This window comes from Agelaius tricolor, unplaced genomic scaffold (genome assembly GCF_023055355.1).
Source record: "Agelaius tricolor isolate 1412-34295 unplaced genomic scaffold, bAgeTri1.0.p SCAF_28, whole genome shotgun sequence".
In the NCBI taxonomy this organism is placed as follows: Eukaryota; Metazoa; Chordata; class Aves; order Passeriformes; family Icteridae; genus Agelaius; species Agelaius tricolor.
In genome coordinates, this window is record NW_027269288.1 from 2323042 (window position 1) to 2343563 (window position 20522).

Sequence of the window (20522 nt, forward strand, 5' to 3'; positions counted from 1 at the left end):
CACTGCAAAGCTTTGGGGAGGAAAAATATATGTTAAGTAGGTGTCATTGCCTTGATCCATTTTCCAGACCATGGGAAGAAATATAGTGCATTCTGGTGAACAATTTAGAAATAAAAAGAACAGGAATGGGGAAGGAAATATCCAGGGGCAATATTTTTTAAAGTGGCAAGAAAGCAAAGATGGATTTTGCTGCAAGTACAGTGCAGTAGCATAACAAAAAAATACAAAGTGATATTCAGAGATATATAGTGATACAGGTATTTTCTTTATGGAGACCAGCTCCACCCCTGCAGTTGCCCTTGTTGGAGGTCTCTGTGAGTGTCCTGCCAGGAGAAGGACAAGCTGTGATAGAACAATAAAGTATAGCTGATGCAAAGGGCTCAGCATGAAAATATTATGAAGCACCATCATTGTTTTTGGCATCTCCCGGTCCATCCATAATGAAAACTGGTCTGTATCCAACCAGGTTGGTTCTCTTTGCTGTAGCACCAGAATTCTCAAAAGAGTGGAGGATTAGGAGCCCTCAGTATAAACAGCAATTCACCTCCAAGGCCTCCATCTCATGTCTCTCTTGATTAGTGTGATTTTATCTGACTGTCAGTAAAAAAGCAGAGAGAAAAATATCCTCCCACTCAGCAAATGCAGTTATAAAATCCTTCCTCATGGTTACAAAGGGGCTGATTTATGCTATGGATTTATTTGACAGCACCTGTTAGAGACCAAGGAAGTTGTGGAGCTGCAGGGGATTATCCTGATTGCTGTTTGTTCCCAGAGGAGTTTGTTCAGTGCAATCTGAATTAATATTTGAATATTGCAGAATTGCTCAAGGAGCACCTTCAGGGAGACTCAGGAGTCAGCAACAAGTCAGGAATGGGCAGTTTCACAGCAGCAGCAGTTAGGGATGAACTTGCAGGTTTAGAGGCAGTGAGAATGCATGGCTGGAAGTCCAGGGGAGAGCAGGGATGGATCTTAGAATTGTGGAATTGGTGAGGGGGGAAAAGCTCTCAAGAGACCCTTGAGGCCAGTTGTTCCCCCAGCACTGCCAAGGCCACCACTAACCCAGGTCCCCAAGTGCTACATCCACACAGCTTTTAAATCCCTCCAGGGAAGGGAATGCCATCCTTGCCCTGTGCCAGGGCTGAACAGCCCTTTCCAAGGAGAAATTTCCCCTAATATCCAATCTAAATGTCCTCTGGCACAGACTGAGGCTGTTTCCTCTTGTCCTCTCACTTGTCAACTGGGGGAAGAGACCAACCCCCCACCTGGATCCAACCTCCTGTCAGCTCTCAGAAAAGGGACCAAAATTCCCATTATGAGGGAAGACAGCTTCAAGGCAGTCAGGTACATCAATACCACGAGCAGATGGAAAGTCTGAATTTTGTAAAATCCAATTGATTTGCCACTTCTGTGAGTCAGGCTTTTTTTCTCCAAGCACATTAAATTGTGGCTTTTCCCACTGTATTCCCAAGACTTGCAGCAAAGAATTAATTGTGGTTACAAAATGTGGATTAATTAAGAACCCTGGGGAGTTGGAAAGGCAAAAAAAAGGTTGCCAGTATGTCATTGCTCCTTTGTTTCACTTGTTCCCAGTGAGCTGTGCCACCTCCCCAAGGGCAGGATCAGAGGAACAAGAGTTTGGAGCAGAACTCGGCTCCAGGCAGCTGCCTGGAGGAGCTGGGAGAGCCCCTCTCGCCTCAGGGCAACATCCAGGGCCTTGTGGAAACAATTCCATCTGTCTGTTAGGCTGTGAGGTCACAGGGATGGCTTCCACAGCCCTGGAATCATCAGTGGCTTCATCTTCTGTGCTCCTCATTGCTGTTGATTTGGGAGCTCCAAGAATCCCACATTAAATACATATTCAGTATGTTTTTCCCTTTGGGACACAAGCAGAGAGTGCTGGCAGTGTCACTGTGTTAGAACAGAGGAAGAAACTGAAAAAGCTTTTCCAAAAGAAAAGTGCAAAGGAGGCCATTAATAACTTGCAGTTTGTTTTTGCTTTGTGGCTGACAAACCTCAAAGGCTGATGTCCCTCCTTGCTGCAGCACACACAGACTGCTCGAGCTGGATGTGCTTTGTGGGAGCCTGGGGATGCTCAGCTGCTTCTAAGGCACAGAGAACCATTTTACAGGACTCATATTTCGTAAGGTTGGTGCCCAAATTCCCAAATTCCCACAACTGGCAACAGGCAGAGAGCCACAGTTTGCTGCAGATCTACAGGAGGGATTTCCCATTCCCCCTTGGTGCCTGGAACACGTGTGTATCCTTCCACAGGGGATTCCCACATCATCTGTGGAGTGTGTAGAGTGTTCACAGCCCCCAGCTACCCTAGGCAGGGCTGAATTCCTGGGACTGCAGCTTCTCCTCCAGCTCCAGAGGAGCTGAGGGGACCAGTGCCACGTTTGAGTGACTCACAGGTGGTCTGTATTTCCATCAAACCCAGTCCAGCAGAGGAAATTCACTGTTCCTCTGCAGAGCCAGCAAAGTTGTGATGCCAGCACATCTATCTCCCGTGGAACATAACAACTGGCATCACAAATCACCTTTGACAGATTTTCTATTCCCCCTTAGAGCACTTTGCATGTGGAAATGGGACAGTTCCTGCAAGTGCAGGCACTGCACCCCCTGTTCTTTCCTGGTTTGCAGTGGGCAGGTCTGTAGCTGTTGGCTTTGCAGGCAGCTTTCCTCATCCCAGCCCTTTGTGGAGCAAAGCAGTGGGAGTTTTCCCAAAGTACTGTTCAGCTGGATTCTTCAGGAATGGCCACACAGAGCCCAGACAGGTAGGATACTATTATTATTATTGTTGTTGTTGTTGTTGTTGTTGTTTTGTTGTTGTTGTTGTTGTTGTTGTTATTTTAACAGTAACAATAATAGCAATAATAGCAATAATAGCAATAATAGCAATAATAGCAATAATAATAATAATAATAATAATAATAATAATAATAATAATAATAATAATAATAGTTATGGATAGAAAATTCAGCTTTTAATTTCCTGTCTTCTGCTGGAACACAAAAACTGATTCTGTGTTATTTCTCTGCTCCCTTCGAGCTCCCCTTCTGACCTTCTCAGCTAACATGGAAACAAAATCCCAGTGCAGCAGCCAATTAGAAGTGTTAATCAGGGGGAAGGCTGACTTTGCTGACACCTTGTGCACATCATGTGTTTGAGATGCTGCAATTAGAGCAGCTGAATTATTGATAGGAGCTGAATGTCACTGAAATACCACGAAGGTGTCACTGCCCTGGTGACACTGGGGGAACGGGAGGGTTTAAACCTCCTGCAAATCCCCATGAGGTGGATTTATAGGATATCACATTGCTGAGGAGAGACATGGCACTGCTCCACAGCTCTTGGAATTTTCCAGATGCCCAAGACTTCTTGCCCAGACACATTATTGCCATCAGCTTATGAGAGATGAGTCAGAACAGGTCATTGTCCCCAAAATCAGCAAAAATTCCTTTAGTTAATCTCAGACCTTGTTTTGTGGGGTTGGGCTGAGAACCTGGTTTGAAAGCAGCAGAGATGGTAATGTTTGAGCTGCCAAATCTTGTGTATTCCTGGAGCAAGATGGGGAGAGGAAGGGTGACAGCCCCTTTGGGTGTTGCAGGAGTCACCCTCTGCTTCAGGCTGGTCCTGATGCATCCCTCTGGTTGTGGACACCTCATCTCAGTGTTCTTGTGTGGAGTCCTGAAGAATTTTCCATAATCCTGGTGTGATCAATATGTTCAGTATTTTGGGTCACTAGTGGCCTGCTGTGGTTTCTAGTGGCAGACACCTGGATCCCCAAAGCTCTTGCTAGGAACACTCCAATTCAGTGTATCAATCCAGTCTTTATTTTTGGGATCTCTTGTCCTCCATGGCCCAAGACATTATGTCCAAATTGTTTCCCAGTGATAATTATATGCACTGTTTATACTGGGTCTTTTAAAACACTCTTTAAACCATTGCATTTAAATAATTTCCACTTGGATTAGCACCAAAAAATGAGTATTTAATTGTAGCTACCTTATAAAGGAGTGGCAGTTGTTGGGAAAAGCATCAACAAAAAATAGTCAACAGCAGCTCCACAAACAGCTGAAAAATCCATGGAAGAGCTGTTTCCTTCAGGGGGCTGGCTTGGAGTGCACTACTGGCAATAGAGGGACATTTCTGAAGGCACAGTTCCCCTTAAAATTCTTTCAAGGACTCTTTTACTAATTCAGAATATTAATTGCCAGTTTTGTGCTGCCTGTTGTCATCAATGTACAGCTGCTCTTCATTTGTCCCTTAGACCTTCAGAACTTGATTCCTCCATTTGCTTCCTGGGTTTTCTTGTTATATTCTGTATTTTACTCTTCTCCATCTTCCTCTTGGAATTGCTGAAAGTAAATTGAGCATAAAGCTGGCAGAGATTGTCAGCAATGGATGAATCCAGCAAAAGCCAATGATTACTCAGAATTTTCAACATTGATCACAAAACATATCAAAGTTTGATGGAAAAAACTCTTGGAAAAAACTCTTGCCTTGGTGTAGAATTGCCTGAGGGTGTCTGAGGGGAACATCCCTCAATTACCACCCCAGAAGTGACAATGACTGGATCAATCTGTTGTGGCTGAAAGATGATTGCAGGGAAAAATTACAGTCTGGCTCAAAAATATCACTGCAATGAAAGGAGAACTTTTACCAGTCAAGTGAGTTTTGAAATGAGAAGAAAAATAAGAATTGAGTGGCTTATTCTCTCCACAAGGACTGTGATTGTGCCAAGGGATGATGTGAAAGCAAAGCCTCTGAGCCTCAGCAGAATAATTCTTTATTCCCTCAATTTGGCAGAGCAGAAATAGAAACATTAAAGAAGAATAATGCAAATGGCATTGTCAGGATTTCCAAAATAAATTCAGCTCTATCAAATTTTCCTCAAATATATTTTTATTGGTTTCTCAAGGACTGCTGGTGCCCAGGATGCACCATTGCTGCAGGTGCCAAATTCAATTGGTGAATTGAATCAATTTTTTAATAAATCCATTTAAATTGTAGCTTCTGAATTATTGGGTGTATTCACTGTCCTCACTTTGACATTGTTTCCTGAGGATCCAAACAGAAGAATTTTATTCCTATTCTAACTTCATTCAGCACAGCCCGTGTCAAGGTATGTTGAATGGTTTCTGTTTCCTGCTGTCTCTGGATTTTCCAGCTCCTCTGCCCAGGCAGTATCAGGGCTTTGCCATGAGCTATCAGAAAACTGTGGGGAAACCCAGGACATTTTCTGCCAGGCTGAGAATGGGGATTGTTCAGCCTGGAGAAGAGAAGGCTCCAGGGAGACTTCAGAGCCCTTTCCAGAGCCTAAAGGGGCTCCAGGAAAGCTGGAAAGGGACTGGGGACAAGGGATGGAGGGACAGGACACAGGGGATGGCTCCCACTGCCAGAAGGCAGGGTTAGGTGGGATATTGGGAAGGAATTGTTCCTGTGAGGGTGGGCAGGCCCTGGCACAGGTGCTCAGAGCAGCTGTGGCTGCCCCTGGATCCCTGGCAGTGCCCAAGGCCAGCCTGGATGGGGCTGGGAGCAGCCTGGGACAGTGGGAGGTGTCCCTGCCATGGCAGGGCTGGAATTGGAGGATCTTCAAGGTCCGTTGCAGCCCAAACCACTCTGGGATTCTGTGGATGCCCTTTGTCATGCAGGATGTAGCCAGAGTCACAATTAAGACTTTCAGTGACATGTGGGAATATCTGTGACCAGAGGAGCCTCCCAGCTTGGCACAGCTGACTGGAGCTTGAGGGAGAGCCTGGCAGAGCTTGGGAGCCCTGCAATCCATCAGCCTGTGCCACCATTTGGGCTGTGTGGGTTCTGAGGCAGCATCCAGAACTGAGGAGTTTTTGGAAAGCAGCAGGGACATCTGAGCTTCTTCCCTTCTGCACCATCAGCTCCCAGACCTGGCAGCTCAGTTCAGAGCAGGGCTGGACTCCAGTGCTTGTCCTGGACATCCCCTTCACTGTAGCTTTGGGAAAGGGAGAGTGAAAAATAGCAATACCTGAGGGGCTGAGCTGGTTGTGCCCTTTGGTTTCACTCTGAGTGACACCCAGGGCAGGTGAGGGCTCCTGGGAGGTGAGCTGTGATTATCCACTGAGCTCCAGAACCTTCAGCTCACTCCAGGAACTCCTTCAGCCCCCATAAAATGCCATTTGCTATGAAAACAGACAGTACTAGCCAAAAGGGAGTCCTGAAGGATCCCCTCCAAGGTTGTTGCTGCTCCTGCTGAAATAACCAAGCTCTGCAGAGGTGTTTGAACTTAAGGGGGTTTTTTGCTGTGGACCTTGATGGGCTTAAACCACATCAAAGCAGTGAAATTCTCGGGTGTATGAGTGACCTGTGCATTCCCCAGCACACTGCCTGCCTCCATGGTGATTCCCTGTGAATCCAGGGGGGTTTGGTGAGGGGGAGCAGGAGGAAGGCCCAGCTGAGCTGCCCTGCCCACAGGGAGCTGAGGGGTGAGGGACACTCAGCTGAGCTCTGGCAGTTCCATAGCCCTGCAGAGCATTTGGAGCCATGTGCACTCCTGTGTTGGCTGCTTGGGATGGGTGGAGGAGCTTTTATTGAAGGACACTGGACGGGATCTGAAGGTTCTTGACTCTGGAGTGAGCAATGAAGTGTTATCTTGCTGTACTGAGCTTGTCCCTGTGACATCATTGTTGTGACATCAGTGTTGTGATACCCGTGTTGTGACATCAGTGTTGTGATACCAGTGTTGTGATACCCATGTTGTGATATCAGGGTTGTGATACCAGGGTTGTGATATCAGTGTTGTGACTGAGTCCTGCCTGTGCCTGAGTCAATGGTGTTCCAGGATCCTGGGCAATGTCTCCTTTCTCCTTGTCCTTCCTCTGCCCTTCCCTTGGCAGCACCCACTCCAGGACACGCTGGGTTCCTGGCAGTCAAACCAGAGAGAAACCAGGATTCTTAATCCTCTGTATCCAACAACAACACTGCCCTGGCAGTTTAATCATCACAACTGATTGTTCTCTGGGACTTTTTTGATACTTTGGGGTGGATTTGCACTTGAAAACCTTTCCAAACATGCTGAGCTGACTGGCTGATGGATCCCCTTGGGCAAAGCCATCAGCTCTGTCCTCTGGAGATCCCCAGTGTGGCACTGGAGTCCTGCAGCAGCAGTGCCAGAGGCAGCTGCCTCGTGGCTCCCAGTGAGTCAAAGCAACCATAAAGTCAAATGGCTGACTGGATCAATCAACCAAATATGTCTGGGGCAAGTCACTTAAACAATCCCAATAAATTCACCCCACTGCTTTCCTTAAAACAAGCAAAAATGTATTTGCTCTGGTGCAAGCACACTTCCTTTTGTCCTAAATTCCCCCTGCACTTTGTTCTGACAAATATAGTTCTTTATTTGCCTTTTAAGTTTTTATTGACAATGTTGTAGGTGTTCCCCTCCCATCTCCAGCACCACCTGCCCAGCAGAGGAATTCAGGCTTTCAGACTGAAGATGAAAACAGGCTTTAGTGAGCTGGAATTGCTGGGGTTTCCCACCAGGATGCCTTTAAAGAGGCAAGGCAATTTGTTTGCTGTTCTTTTGCTGGTGGCTCAGTGCAGCAGAGTTCTTCCTCCTCTTACACTTCTCAGGGGTTACTCTGGTCCAGCTTTATGGAATCCTCTCCTCTGCTATCCTAGAGACAGCTGTGAGTTTCCTTGGAAGAGACTGAGCAGAGCTGCAAGAGGGACAGACTCTCATGAGGTCTCAGCTTTTCTTTCAGCTGCATGAGCTCCTCAGAATGGCTCATACCCAGCATCTCTCAGGGATCATGGTGCTCAGGGAAGAGGAATTCCCTGTTGTTTTAGTGGAAGCTGCTGGATACTGAGGAGTAATGAAAATCAGTCCTTAGGGTGGCAGAGGAAATTTGTTCTCTCTGACTAATGACTCAGTAACAGCAGGCTGATCATTCCCAAGGCAGGGCAGGCAAGTGGTGTGACTGGAGAGGTTCTGAATGCAGCAAACCAAGAGCCTTCAGCCCCTGCTCTCAGTAACTCCAATTCCTTCCTGTCTCTGCCCACTTTGCCCAAGGCCATGCTCGTTCCTTCCTACAGCCCCCCTGAGTCAGAAGTAAAAGGGTTGTACTTTTCCAGGGGACAATGTCCACAGCTCCCAGCCCTTCCATGGTTAATTATTTTAATTAACTAATCTGTTCAAAACATCCAGAGACTGTTGAGCCATCTGGACTGATTGAAGTCACATATTTGTATTCCTGATCTGCTGATTAAATCCTTCCATTTGCTCCAAGCCCTCAGTGCAGCCAAATGTGCCCTTCCAAAGCTGCTTCACACAAACAGCTCAGGGGGTTGGGGGTTGGATCTGTGGGGAAAAGGTTGTCTTTAGCTTTGGGAGAGGTGTGCTGGGAACCCTGGTGCTGACACAGCCCTGAATCCCACAGTGGCTTGCATTGGGAGGGACCTTAAAACCCATCCAGTGCCACCCCCTTTGCCATGGGCAGGGACACCTTCCACGATCCCAGGTTGCTCCAAGCCCTGTCCAACCTGGCCTTGGGCACTGCCAGGGATGGGGCAGCTGAAGGATTGCTCTGGCACCAGGCAGGAGCAAGCAGGAGATGAGCAGAGGGCCCAGGGCTGGGGTCTGTACAGAGCTCTGTGAAAAGCTCTTACCATCATTGTCCCTTCCTGGGGGTGTCATTCCTGTGTCTGAGAAGCAGGAATCCTGGGACTGAGGTTATGGGGATTCCCTGCCATGGAAATTCCCTAGTTACCAGTAAGGCTTGGAAAAATAAAAGGCCAAGACAGGTCTCTGGCTGGGTCAGGAAGGTTTAAACTGCTAAAAATTGGATTTACCAGAGAGGCTGAAGTATCTGGGGATACTGTTGGTACATCAGTGCTTGGGACACCTGGAATGGAGAAGGAATTTCAGCCTCTCCAGCCACGTGGCCTTTAGCATCAAGAACAATCACGTGCAGAGGAGATTTCCTCTCCTCCTGTGCCCTGACTGGAAGGAAACTTTCCAGTATCCTTCTCAGAAGGGGTTATCTTGTCGTGGAATTCATTTTACAATAAAACTGCCTGGGTTTTTACACATACCATTGACCTTTAATTGGTATATGAACCCATAACTCCTGGGCTCCCAGTTTTATGCAGGGCAGGATGGATCAGTGCTGAGAATCTCAGCTTGGGAGTTGTGTGAGCTTTAATGACTCTGCCTTAATTTAAATAAGATAATCTTGGCTTTTACAAGGGAGCTGAGGCACCTGGAGGACACCTTTTGCAAGAGCAGGCAACTGAACTAAGAGAACTCTCCTGCCTGGGTGTCTCTCCCCACAGCAGAGCTCCTCCCTTACCCTCCTGGCACCCGGGATTTGGGGGGTGGAACTCAGCCAGGCCCAGGCTTTTAAACCTCTCAGAGGAAAAGTCATCCAGCACCAGAGTGCCCCAAACACTGCAGCCACTTCAGGCTGGTCAATGGACACTTAGCCAGTGGTGATTCCACCACTCCTGGAAATGTTTGAAAAACACGTGAATGTGGCACTTCAGGACATGGGTTAGTGGTGGCCTCAGCCTGATGGACTTGATGGCCATAAACATCTTTTCCAAATTTAACAATTCCATGATTCTGTGATTTTTTCCAACCTCATTCTTTCCATCTGTCAGAGCCAAACCCAAGTCTCTCGGTGGTGGTGTGGCTGTTGGGATGAAGGATTTGGCTGAGCTGGGTTCCTGTGGGTTCCCCCTCACAGGATCCTTGTTCCCTGCAGGTCAAGGGCCACCTGGACTACATGAAGCAGATGGACACGATCCTAAAAGCTGTGGGCATTAAAACCAAGGACTGCCAGCTGGAAGAGAGGAGCAGTGGCAGTCTTTTTTCCCCTCAAGCCAAGAAATCCCAGCGGGCAGCTGGCAGCGAGGCTCAGGGAGAGGAAGACACCAGGAAGGAGGAGGATGAGGCTGGGAGTGAGGCTCTCCCAGCTGGCTGTGCTCACCGACAGAATTCCTCCAGCTCTGCCCTGGGAGAACCCTCTCCTCCCTGCCCAGACTGCTCACACAGCACAGACAGCAAGGACCAGGCAGTGGGGAAGGGAGCAAATTAGGGCAGAGCTGCTCAGCCAGCACAAAAACCGCTGTCAGCACATCCGTGGCTCGGGGATTCCCAGAGGATGGAGCTGGCGGAGCTGCAGCTGCAGTTTCCAGCCCCTCCGGAGAAAAGTGTGGCCCTGGCACGGCACCGGATCAAAGCACTTGGAGCAGCCGCCCACGGCACCTCCCCGAGGCGAGAGAGAGCACATTCCTGCCGGAGTCTGCACTGCTCCAAGGAATCCGACAGATCCCATCCAAATCCTTGCAGGAAGCAGCTGCACCCCTCGGCACCGTGTCCCTGCTGTGACTGGGGAAAGCAGGTGGCTCCGAGGGGATTTTAAACATTTCACAGAGAAGGGTTCATTATTAGGAAATTAAAACCATTTTCCACTGGAGATGAGTCTGGTTTGAGGATCTCAGATGTGTTCCAGGCTCTACCTGCCCCACTCTGGACAGATCTGGATCTGCTCTCCAGCTCTGCTGACCAGGAGGGGAAAGGCTCAGGCTGCCAGGCTTCCTTCCCTGCCTGCTGCAGGTTTACTGCCAGGGCTTGGGCACTTTCCCATCTCCAAGATGGTTTCCCTGTCTCCAGGCTGAGGTTGGTGGGTGTTGGAGGCCCTATTCCTGTTAGAAACATGTTTGGGACCCTGGGGGAAAGCAGCAGGAAAACCAAGGGAGTTTTGGATGGTTTATGAAAATCCTGGATTCTCCAAGCCAGCAACCCACTGAGACTTTCCTTTTCTGTCCCACAGACATCTCCAACCTTAAAACCTCCATCCAGACATATTTTTAATTGGCTTAGAACAAAACCAATACTTGGCACAGGATAAACATGGATCTGTTTGATTTCTGCCTCCTTTCATAAAAGTGAGTTGGCTCCACTCTCTTCATCCCCAGTCTCAGAGCAGAGGGAAGAACCCAGCCCTACATTCCCTGCCAGCACAGCTCCAGAGCCTTGTGGGAATGATCCAAATCTTCCATAAAAGCCCCTTTTCTGGCCACTTTTGCTGCTGAGCCCAGGCAAGTGCATCAGGCAGGGGTGTGGCAGGAGGGTAACCCCCCTCTGGGGGTTTATGCTTTGCCACTAGGGAGGGTTCAAACTCTCCCACCTCCATCTGGGGGCTCCTGTTGACTCATGAGAGGGAAAATACTGGGATTGTACCTTCCAATTTTGGTTCACACAGGCTTCTCCCCCTCCTCCTCCCCACTGACCCAACAGCCATGTTAATCCCCCTCCCATTCCCAGCTTCCTGCAAACCTTACCTGCAGATCATTCCTCATGGAGTCAGACATGGCTGGCTTTGGGGGTGATGCTGTGACCCAGCAAAGCACCATGGTTTGGATACAGTGCCTGGCAATTCCTGCCCCTAAATCCAGCATCCCAGGGGGCTCAGACCTGCCCAGCTCTGCCCTGGAGGGGTGCCTTGCTGCAGAGACAGGAGGGACTGGCTGTGGGATCCCACAGGGATGGGGCTGTTCAGCCAGCTGCTGTTGGTGCTGCAGGCTTGGGATGGGATTCCTCTGCTCATCCGAGGCTTTGTCCACAAGCAAACACCAAATTACACAGAACTGCCTGCATGAGACAGGAAAGAATTATTGCTTTTGAACATTTGGCTTGAAGAGGTGACTCTCCCTCTCTTTCTGTCCATCTCCTGAGGCTGATTTGGTACCTAACAAACTTCCAGACTCCACAGTACCTTTTTCTGCTCCTTTTTAACTCGGGTTGTAGTCCAAGCTTGTGAAACCATTGTGGGAAGATGCACATCTTGATCTGGGTGCTCAACACCAGCCCCAAGCTCCATCTGTGGCAAAATGCATTGAACAGTTTGAGGTTTGAGCCTGTGCTCGGCCCTCGGCGTGTCCTGGTCACTCATCCCTGGCTCCCAAGGGATCTGTGGCAAAGAAATGCTGGGTTGGTCATACAAACTCCAGTTCAGTTCGGGAACATCCGTGGGCAACATGGAAAGAAAACTGAAAGTGGCCTGGCATGTGGCTGCTTCTTCCAGCATCCTGTATCCAGGGATGCTCTGTGTCCATTTGGGTATCAGGGAGTTCTGGGAGAACAGTCTTGGAATTAGGCAGAAGACTTGGAGTGAAGGGTCCAGAGAGGACACAGCAGCCAACTTCCAGCCCAAAGGCACTTGAGAAAGAATTTACTAAAATAATTTCTTTTATTGATTTTTTGAAGCGCCCACTTGTCACATTTACTCAGTGTTCCCTCTGCTTATGGCTCTGGGAGGGAGCTGGCATTGTCATTTAAAATACAATTTTCATTTAGATTCTTATCTGAAGGAGGGGAAAAAGTGTAATTTCTAACTGCACCATCAAGGACGTGATGGATTGTCAGAGGGAAGCGAGATGGTCCTGTGCCAGGAGTGGGCACTGTGGGATGGGGGATCCTGTGGGAGGAGCTGATCCCATTGCTACTGTGAGACACACATGGAGCCACCGTGAGTCGCACCCCACGCCCCCACTGAACATCCAGAAATCAGTGTTGGACCTTCTGCACCAAGCTCAGCCCCCACAGTGCAGCTCTGCATGACAAACCACGGCACTGCCACTGAGCTGGAGTGCACTGTGTGACAGCAACCTGAGACAGACCCAGCCCCAGGGAGGAGATCCAGCCCCAGCTCCTGGGAGGAGATCCAGCCCCAGCTCCAGGGAGGAGATCCAGCCCCAGCTCCCGGGAGGAGATCCAGCCCCAGCTCCCGGGAGGAGATCCAGCCCCAGCCCCAGGGAGGAGATCCAGCCCCAGCTCCAGGGAGGAGATCCAGCCCCAGCTCCCGGGAGGAGATCCAGCCCCAGCTCCCGGGAGGAGATCCAGCCTCAGCTCCAGGAAGATGTGATGTTCATGGGCTGAAGCAGCCCCAAACCTCAGTGTTCCTGTTGAAGCAGCTCCAGACCTCTTGCCCATGAGCCACAGGACGTTTTTCCACCACTCCCCCCAGTGCACTTGGAGGAGATCTGCTGAGCTCTGTGTGTGCAAAGCCAAGCCTTGGCTTGAGGTTAGGGAGACACAGAGTCTGGAATCTGAGGTTCAGACTCACCAGAGATGGAAAGGCCACAGGAAGGGTTAGAGGATGGTGATGGTGAGCACAGGAGGGACGAAAGAGAGAGACAAAGCAGGTTAATTCAGCAGCCACACCTGGCTTTGCAGGGTTTGATCCTCCTTGTGGTAGTGCCAGGGCCATCATCCCCTCCATGAGCTGCACCATGTGCTGGAACAGGGATCTGGGGAGCTGGCTCGTGGCAAATCAGCTCCCAGAGGGCTTGTGTGGGGCCCCAGGGATCCTTCCTAGCACCCAGAGCTGTGTGTGCCCGCTCAGGCCACGGGGGTGCCAAGCTGCAGCTCCGTGCCCGGGGGCTCTGTGTCCCAGAGGCTGACGGAGCGAGCGCCAGGGCCCCGCGGCACCGGGAGCAGCCTGGGCTCACTGCCCGGGGCCCCGGAGTCCATGGAGTCGGTCTCAGCCTGCAGGGTGAGCACGTTCTTGAGGGAGGTGGCAGCGCGGGCCCCGCTGTTGGAGTTCCTCATGGACAGGGAGATGGCGCTGGGCCGGGGCTCCGCCGAGCGCCGGCAGCAGGGCAGGAATTTGCCCATGGCCCTCTTGAAGTCCCTCATGAAGAGCGGGTAGATGATGGGGTTCATGGTGCTGTTGCAGTAGCCCAGCCAGGTGAGCACATCGAAGAATCCGGCCGGGACACAGTCACAAACTGCCTGGGGGGACACAGCAGGGATCAGCAGCCTCCCACCTCAACCCCAACCCAGAGGGGTTTCCCCTTTCAAAGGAAACCTTCAAATCCCTTTTGAAGAGTTTTTTCCTTGCTGTTCCTCCCTGGGGAATTGCATCCTTGGTCCCGGAGGTCCAGCAAGACCTTCTGGTGCCTCCAATTGAACCCAGCTGGATTCCAAAGGGAAAACTTCGGGAAACCCAACATCAAGCCCCCACAGGCTCTTACCTGAGCTACATTGGTGACGAAGAAGGGCAGCCAAGCCACGAAGAACATGCCCAGGAGGATGCCCAGGGTCAGGCTGGCCTTCAGAGCCTTCTTGCTGTGCTTGTTGGTGAACCTCCTGCTCTCACTGCCGGCCAGGGGCTGGCGCTGGGCGCATGGGACCTGCAGCCAGAGACAGGCAGTGGTGGGCAGCTCTCCCTGGCACCAGCACTGCCCTCTGCTCAAGAAAAGTGACATTTGGTGCTCCAGATCCTGCAAAAACCCCTGCCAGTAATTCCCTTCTTTGAGGGGCAGGAGCCGGGCACACACTACGAGCCCTGAGGCACAAATTAGGAAGGGGAAGCAACAGAAACCCTCAACACTGAGGGTATGATTTTATTTACTGTAAAATAGTGTGTTTGTCATTAGGCTGCTCTTTGGAGAAAAACCCAGCTCAGTCCATGTGAGGATAAAGCTGCCCTAAACAGGCAGCTCCAGCTGCTGATTACAGCAGCAAACTAATTATGGTTTTAAAAGGAGGACATAAAACATTTCAGCCTCCAAACACCATAACCCAGCCCTCCGTCCCCTCCTGCAATCTAAAATTAAGTGATTATCTCAGCCCTCCCCTGTAATTAAATTATGCCCAGTTGCAACTCAGCTTTCAGCCCAAAAAGAGAACAAAAATCTCTAAAATTAGATGAAGATGAAAAAGGTTAAAAGATGAATCTGAGGGTTCCCTGGTTGACACCTTGTTCCTCAGCCAATTTGGGTCTTCAAGGAACCTTTTGGGCCTCAGCTGAATGACAGGGGGATGGATGCTGCTCTTGCATGGCACAGCAAAGCCCTGAACATCCCCTGATTCTGTGGAGTCCAAAAACCTGGCATCCTGCGAGGAAATAAGCACTTTATGATATTGTGTGTTTATTCTTTAATTCTCCTTTTCCTTTTGACAGTCTGGTCCAGCTTATCACTTGTGGGAGAGCTGGCCGGAGTCCTGGCTCTGCTCTTGGAGAGAATAAACTCAATCAAGGTATTTAAAGGCAATTAAGTTTGCCTTTTCCCTGTAGGATATGAGGTCAATAAAGCCTATTACAGGGAATTAAGGCTGTTAGATTTAGTGGCAATTACCTTCTCCTGGAGAAATACAAACAAGTGCAGCCACGTTTTTGTTATAAAACCCACACACTCCGGTTCCACCGGCGAGCACACGAGGAGGGCTTTGGCAGCTCCTGTTATAGAGCAGGTAACAAAAATAGAAGCTTCTGTTCAAAATAAGGTGCTCTTGGGAATCTGGCATTTGCTATTAGTTAAAATCCTTCTCCCCCGTATGTCTCACACCCACCATGGCCAAGATTTATGAGTGGAAAGTCAGATAAGATTAAACCCCTCGGGGATGACGCCAGTCAAGAGAGGGGGGAAACTGTGTTTATTTTGCACTGCTGAACATTTTTGCCTGAATCTTATTTATTTCTCTGCTTCTGCTCACGCTGTTTCTGTGCTCATGAGCAGCTTCAGAGCTCTCCATTGCTGGGACAAGGCACGGGGCACCTCAGAGGATGTCAGGGAGGTGGATGTTGCCCAAAATCTCCCTCCCTGCAGTTGTCAAAGCTGCTCCAGTCCCGAGGCCATCCAGGAGGCAGAAACAGCCCAGGCACCCAAATTGTGGGGTCCGCCAGAGGCGTCACGTCCCTGCGGGCTCCTTACCTGTGGCGTGGCCTCGTCGGCGGTGGTGGCCACGTTGGAGGCCAGGGAGGCCACCTGCACGGCCTGCTTGCGCGCCGCCAGCAGGATGCGGCAGTAGGTGAAGGAGATGGCGGCGGAGGGCAGGAAGAAGGTGAGGCAGGAGGCCACCAGGGCGTAGGGCAGGCTGACCAGCAGCCGGCACTGCTCCTCGTCCCCCCGGCCCGTGACGTTCAGGGGCCGCACCTGGAACTCCAGCTCGTGCCACCCCATCTTGATGGGCAGGAAGGAGGCCAGCGCCGCCAAGGTCCAGGCGGCCAGGACGAGCGCCAGCGCCCTGCAGGACGTCATGCGCAGCTTGTACCGCAGCGGGGACGTGATGAGCAGGTACCGGTCCAGGCTGATGAGGCACAGGTTGAGGATGGAGGCGCTGCAGCACATGACGTCGAAGGAGGCCCAGAGGGAGCAGAAGTCCCCCCGCAGCACCCAGCGGCCGTAGAGCTGGTTGAGCATGGCCGGGGGCATCACCACCAGCCCCACCATCAGGTCCGACATGAACAGGGACACCAGGAAGTAGTTGGAGGTGTTGCGGAGGGAGCGCTGGGTGACGATGAGGAGGATGAGGAGGAAGTTGCCCGCCGTGGTCAGCAGGATGATGAAGCAGAGGAAGGCGGCCACCCAGCTGCTGCCCACGAGCAGGGAGTGCTCCCCCAGCACGCTGGCATTGGGGGCCCCCAGGTCCCCCTCCATCAGGAGCCGGGGGCAGGGCTGGCTCTGGGCTGGGCACCTTCTCCAGCGTGGCCCGTGCTACGTGATCATCACCAAGGCTGGGGAAGGAGGATCATCTCTCTGCTCTGTGTCTGTCCTCCCTTCTCCTCTCCTCCTCCTCTCCCTCTCTTCCCCCACTGTCTCTCCTCACTGGCACTCAGGGCAGGGTGACATTCCCAGGAGCCGATCAGCAAGGTTACTCACAGCAGTTCCTGTAAATCCCCCTGCTCTGGGGTGTCCCTGGATGCTGCTTCTGGACGCTGGGGACGAGCTGGAAGGCAGGGAAACCAAGGTGCCAGGGATGGTAGGATGCTCTGGATAGCCTGATGCTCTGGATGCACCGGACCAAGGAATAGTACAACACCGAGATGCTCTGGATGCTCTGCACTTCAGATGCTGGGGATGCTCTGCATCCCAGGATATCCCAGGTGCCAGGGCTGCTCTGTACCCAGGGTACCCTGGACGCTGGGGATGCTCTGGACTCCAGGATGCTCCAAATGCTGGGGATGCTCCGGCCCCCCGAGGCTCAGCCGCCGCCCCCCAGCTGAGTTGGGCTTCCTGCAGAGCTCTGTCCCCGGGGTCCCGGAGCTCCTCCGCTGCTGCAGCCGCTGCAGCCGGAGCCGCCAGGAGCAGCAGAGCAGCCTCAGGAGAGGAGGACCGGGATGCTTCCAGCCGAGCCCGCCCGGGAGGAGGAAGATCCGGAGTATGGAAGGGATCTCTGCCGCGGCAGAGGAGCGTCCAGCCCACAGGGAGGGGTGGGAGTGGGTGTGTGCAGGTGCCAGCCCGACTTTCACCTGCTGCTGTGGATGCACACAAAGGATGCAGAAATGCCGATCGAGGAGGTGGGGCTGGGGGGAGAGGAGGAGATGAAATGGAAGCGCTAATGAAAACGGGGATCTGGGCTAAACTCCACAAAGTGGCAGCCAGAGAGTTCCCGTTCCTGCCTTAAAGAGACAGCCCCGTGCTCTGCCATCCCTGCCATCTGTGCCAGCGCTGCAGCCCTGGCTGGAGGCACCTGGGCCAGCAGGTCAGTGGCCAAACCCGGCTGGCAGCTCGAGTTCCAGGCTCCACCCTCCACATTGGGCAATAAAAAGCAAAATTTTGCAAAGTCAAATAAAAAAGCAACAAACAGCTGCCCACAAGAGCCCTCAGGCAGCAGCCAGAGGACTCGCTGGCAGATATTGCAGCAATCGGCAGCCACGGATGGAGGAGCAGAGACAAGGCAGAGCCTGGCCCTCTGCTCCAGGGTTATTTGGATTGGCTTGGGGCAGCCCAGCTCCCTGCCTGAGGGGCAATCCTGGATGGCCCCACAGCAACAACGGAGAGGAGGCAGCTCAGAAAACCCTTCTGAGTCTCTGTGTGCTGCTGGGGATTCCACACTGCCACCTCCACACTCAGGGCAAACACCTCAGGGGGCTGGGCAGGGACGGCTTGGGGTTCTTTAAATACCCAGCTGCCCAAAGGTGGGGTTTTCCCAACCAATGGCTGTGATTTCTGCTGGGGGAGACTGGGGCTGAGAGCAGTGGCTCCAGCACAGACCAGAGCTGAGGGTGTGCTCCTGGCACCCACCCTGTGCTCCCAGGGCCAGGCCCTGCCCTCCCCAAGTGCCCACTAAAGCTTTCCTTGGCATGCCTCCCTGGGCAGTTGTGCTGCAGATGTGTGGGTGAGAGCCAGGTGTGCACACCACACCCCCAGCCACCCACCCCGGGACAGAAATCAGCCTCTTTACCACGTCCTGCTTTTCCAGTCACCTTTCCAACACATTTGTTGTGCTTTTCCCAGTGCCTGAACGGGCATTCCAGGCCTGGAAACCATCTGTGAGCAAGGCACAGGAGGTGGAAGGCAGGGACCCAGCCCAAACACACACAGTTATCCCCCCAGGATCTCTGGGTCAGGCTGCCACTGGGAAACAGCTGCTGCCACTTGTGCCAGGACAGGCTCTGCCCAGGGCCCTCTCCCTGGATGCCCCCAGCCAAACCTCCCTGGCCACCTCTGTGTCACAGTGTGTTGGCAGCAGTCCCCAGGCAGCACCACGTGTGAGGCTCTGTTTGCAGCAGGAGGTTTCCTTAGCAAAGCCTTTGCCCCAGGAAAGCTTCACCTCCCATCTGTGCTGGGAGCAGAGAGAAACCCCACCCCGAGCCCACCCTGAGCATCCTCCCCAGGCAGGGTGAGTGAAGGCAGCAGCTCAGATTGATCCCAGCTGGATGCACAGGGAGGAAGTGATGTCCCAGTGCAGAGCCAGCCTTCCTTCTCAGCCCTGCTGCACACCAGCAACATCCCAGATTGTCTCCTTTTGCTTCTGAGGGGAGACTGGATCAGAATCATGGAGTCCTGGAATGGTTTGGGTGTGGAGCTCATTCCATTCCCAACTCCTGCCATGGCAGGGACACCTTCCACTGTCCCAGGGTGCTCTGCCCAGCCTGGCCTTGGGCACTGCCAGGGATCCAGGGGCAGCCACAGCTGCTCTGAGCAGCCTCTTCCCAACATCCACAGCACATCCTCCATGCATGGGAGGTTTTGTACATTTGGTTTGGATGTGTTGGCTGGGGCAGCAAATCTGAACTGATGGAAACAAAATGTGTTTCAAAAAACCTGCCTTAAAATGAAGACCAAATCCTACCATTGTCCCTGCAAAAGCTTCTCTGTGCTGGCAGCTCTCCTGGCCTGTCTGTGCTCTCTCCCTGTGCTGCATTTCTGGACACATCTGCAGAGATCATGGACTCCACCAGCTCTGCTCTCCAGCACCACTAGCAGGGAAAGCAAAACCAGGTTGTCAACAGCCACCCAAGTGTCAACATGGCAAAAAAAAAAAAAAAAAAAAGAGTGAGACAGGGAGAGTCAAACTGGGAGCTGAGAGACTTCAGTGAGTCTCCAGCAGTCCAGGGCTGAGCACAGAAACATCCAACCCTGCAATGCTCTCTCGAGATGTCCTTCCAGGCTGTGTCTGGGATGGCTCCCTGTGTTTGAATTTGGGCAGAGCCTGGCTAACTGCCTCAGTTTATGGTTCCATCTGCACAGCAGCCCTCACTGCCTGCCTCTGCTGGAGCTCGGCTTGTGTGGAATGGAGGTGGAGACATCCTGCTCCAAACACCTTGAACTGCAGCTCCTGGAGTTTACAGGAACAGCCCCCTGCTGAATCCAGCTTGTTTCCTCTGTACACCAGCAAAGGGGCCCTGTGATGGTGCTCAGTGACCACCAGAGGCTTCTCCACCTTTGCCTGGCTCTCAGGTAAAGCTCCCTTCCTTGGGAAGACACTTCACAGCCTAAAACATTACAGTAACACACTGAGCACCTCTAGCCCTGCCAGGCCCTCCCTGGTCAGCCCAGCCCCTCTGCTGTGGCAATTCCTGCCTAATGCAAACCCTCTCCCACTTCCCAAAGCACAGACCTGCTCTCCCAACCTGTGCAGAGTCCCCAGAGCCTCAAGGAGGGGGCAATGAGAGCTGAGCTCAGTGAGGGACAGTCAGAGCTGAGCTCAATAAAGGGGACAGTGAGAGCTGAGCTCAATAAAGGGGACAGTCAGAGGTGAGCTCAGTGAGGGGCAGTCAGAGCTGAGCTCAGTGAGGGACAGTCAGAGCTGAGCTCAATAAAGGGGACAGTCAGAGGTGAGCTCAGTGAGGGACAGTCAGAGCTGAGCTCAGTAAAGGGGACAGTGAGAGCTGAGCTCAGTTAGGGACAGTCAGAGCTGAGCTCAATAAAGGGGACAGTGAGAGCTGAGCTCAGTGAGGGACAGTCAGAGCTGTCTGCTGGCCCAGCACAGCCTCTGGCCCCTCCAGGGCCAGGCTCACATCAAGGAGCATCACTGATCACTGCTCAGGGCACATCCATGCTGGCATCAGTGGGACCAGAGGTTTGCATGGGCACACGGAATGCCCGATCCAAACCCCCTTGGGAAGAGCCCTCAGGCTCCAGCCACGGTGCCCCTCCGTCCCCCGAAGGGGTGGCCGGTGCTGTCCGAGCCGGCCTCCCGGAGCATCCCGGGGCCGTGAGCACGGGGATGCCGGGGACACGGCGGAGCGAGGCTGGCACCTAGCGGCTGTCACCTAGCGGCTGGCACCTAGCGGCTGTCACCTAGC

At 52.3% G+C, this 20522-nt stretch overlaps 2 protein-coding genes across 4 annotated transcripts in view; one reads left to right on the forward strand and one right to left on the reverse strand.

Annotated features, from left to right (window-relative positions):
* The window catches only part of TMCO4 (transmembrane and coiled-coil domains 4), a 39700-nt gene extending 29005 nt beyond the window's left edge, over positions 1 to 10695 (forward strand). The window contains exon 14 of the mRNA XM_071449256.1: positions 9744 to 10695. Within this exon, the coding sequence (XP_071305357.1) occupies positions 9744 to 10076 (333 nt within the window). The 3' untranslated portion in view covers positions 10077 to 10695. The remainder of the gene's footprint in view (positions 1 to 9743) is intronic.
* Positions 1 to 17375, reverse strand: part of HTR6 (5-hydroxytryptamine receptor 6) — a 38667-nt gene extending 21292 nt beyond the window's left edge. For 2 of the 3 annotated variants that reach the window (XR_011682669.1, XR_011682670.1), the window contains exons 1-3: positions 15703 to 17375; positions 14020 to 14178; positions 11326 to 13777 (exon numbers count right to left, since the gene is read on the reverse strand). Coding sequence is in view for 1 of the 3 variants with exons in the window: in XM_071449257.1 (XP_071305358.1) it covers positions 13385 to 13777; positions 14020 to 14178; positions 15703 to 16428 (1278 nt within the window). In the remaining 2 variants the exon portion in view is untranslated. Of the gene's footprint in view, positions 1 to 10838; positions 13778 to 14019; positions 14179 to 15702 lie in introns of those variants that run through there. The other variant, XM_071449257.1, reaches the window with a different exon arrangement.
* Positions 17376 to 20522: the final 3147 nt, after the last annotated feature.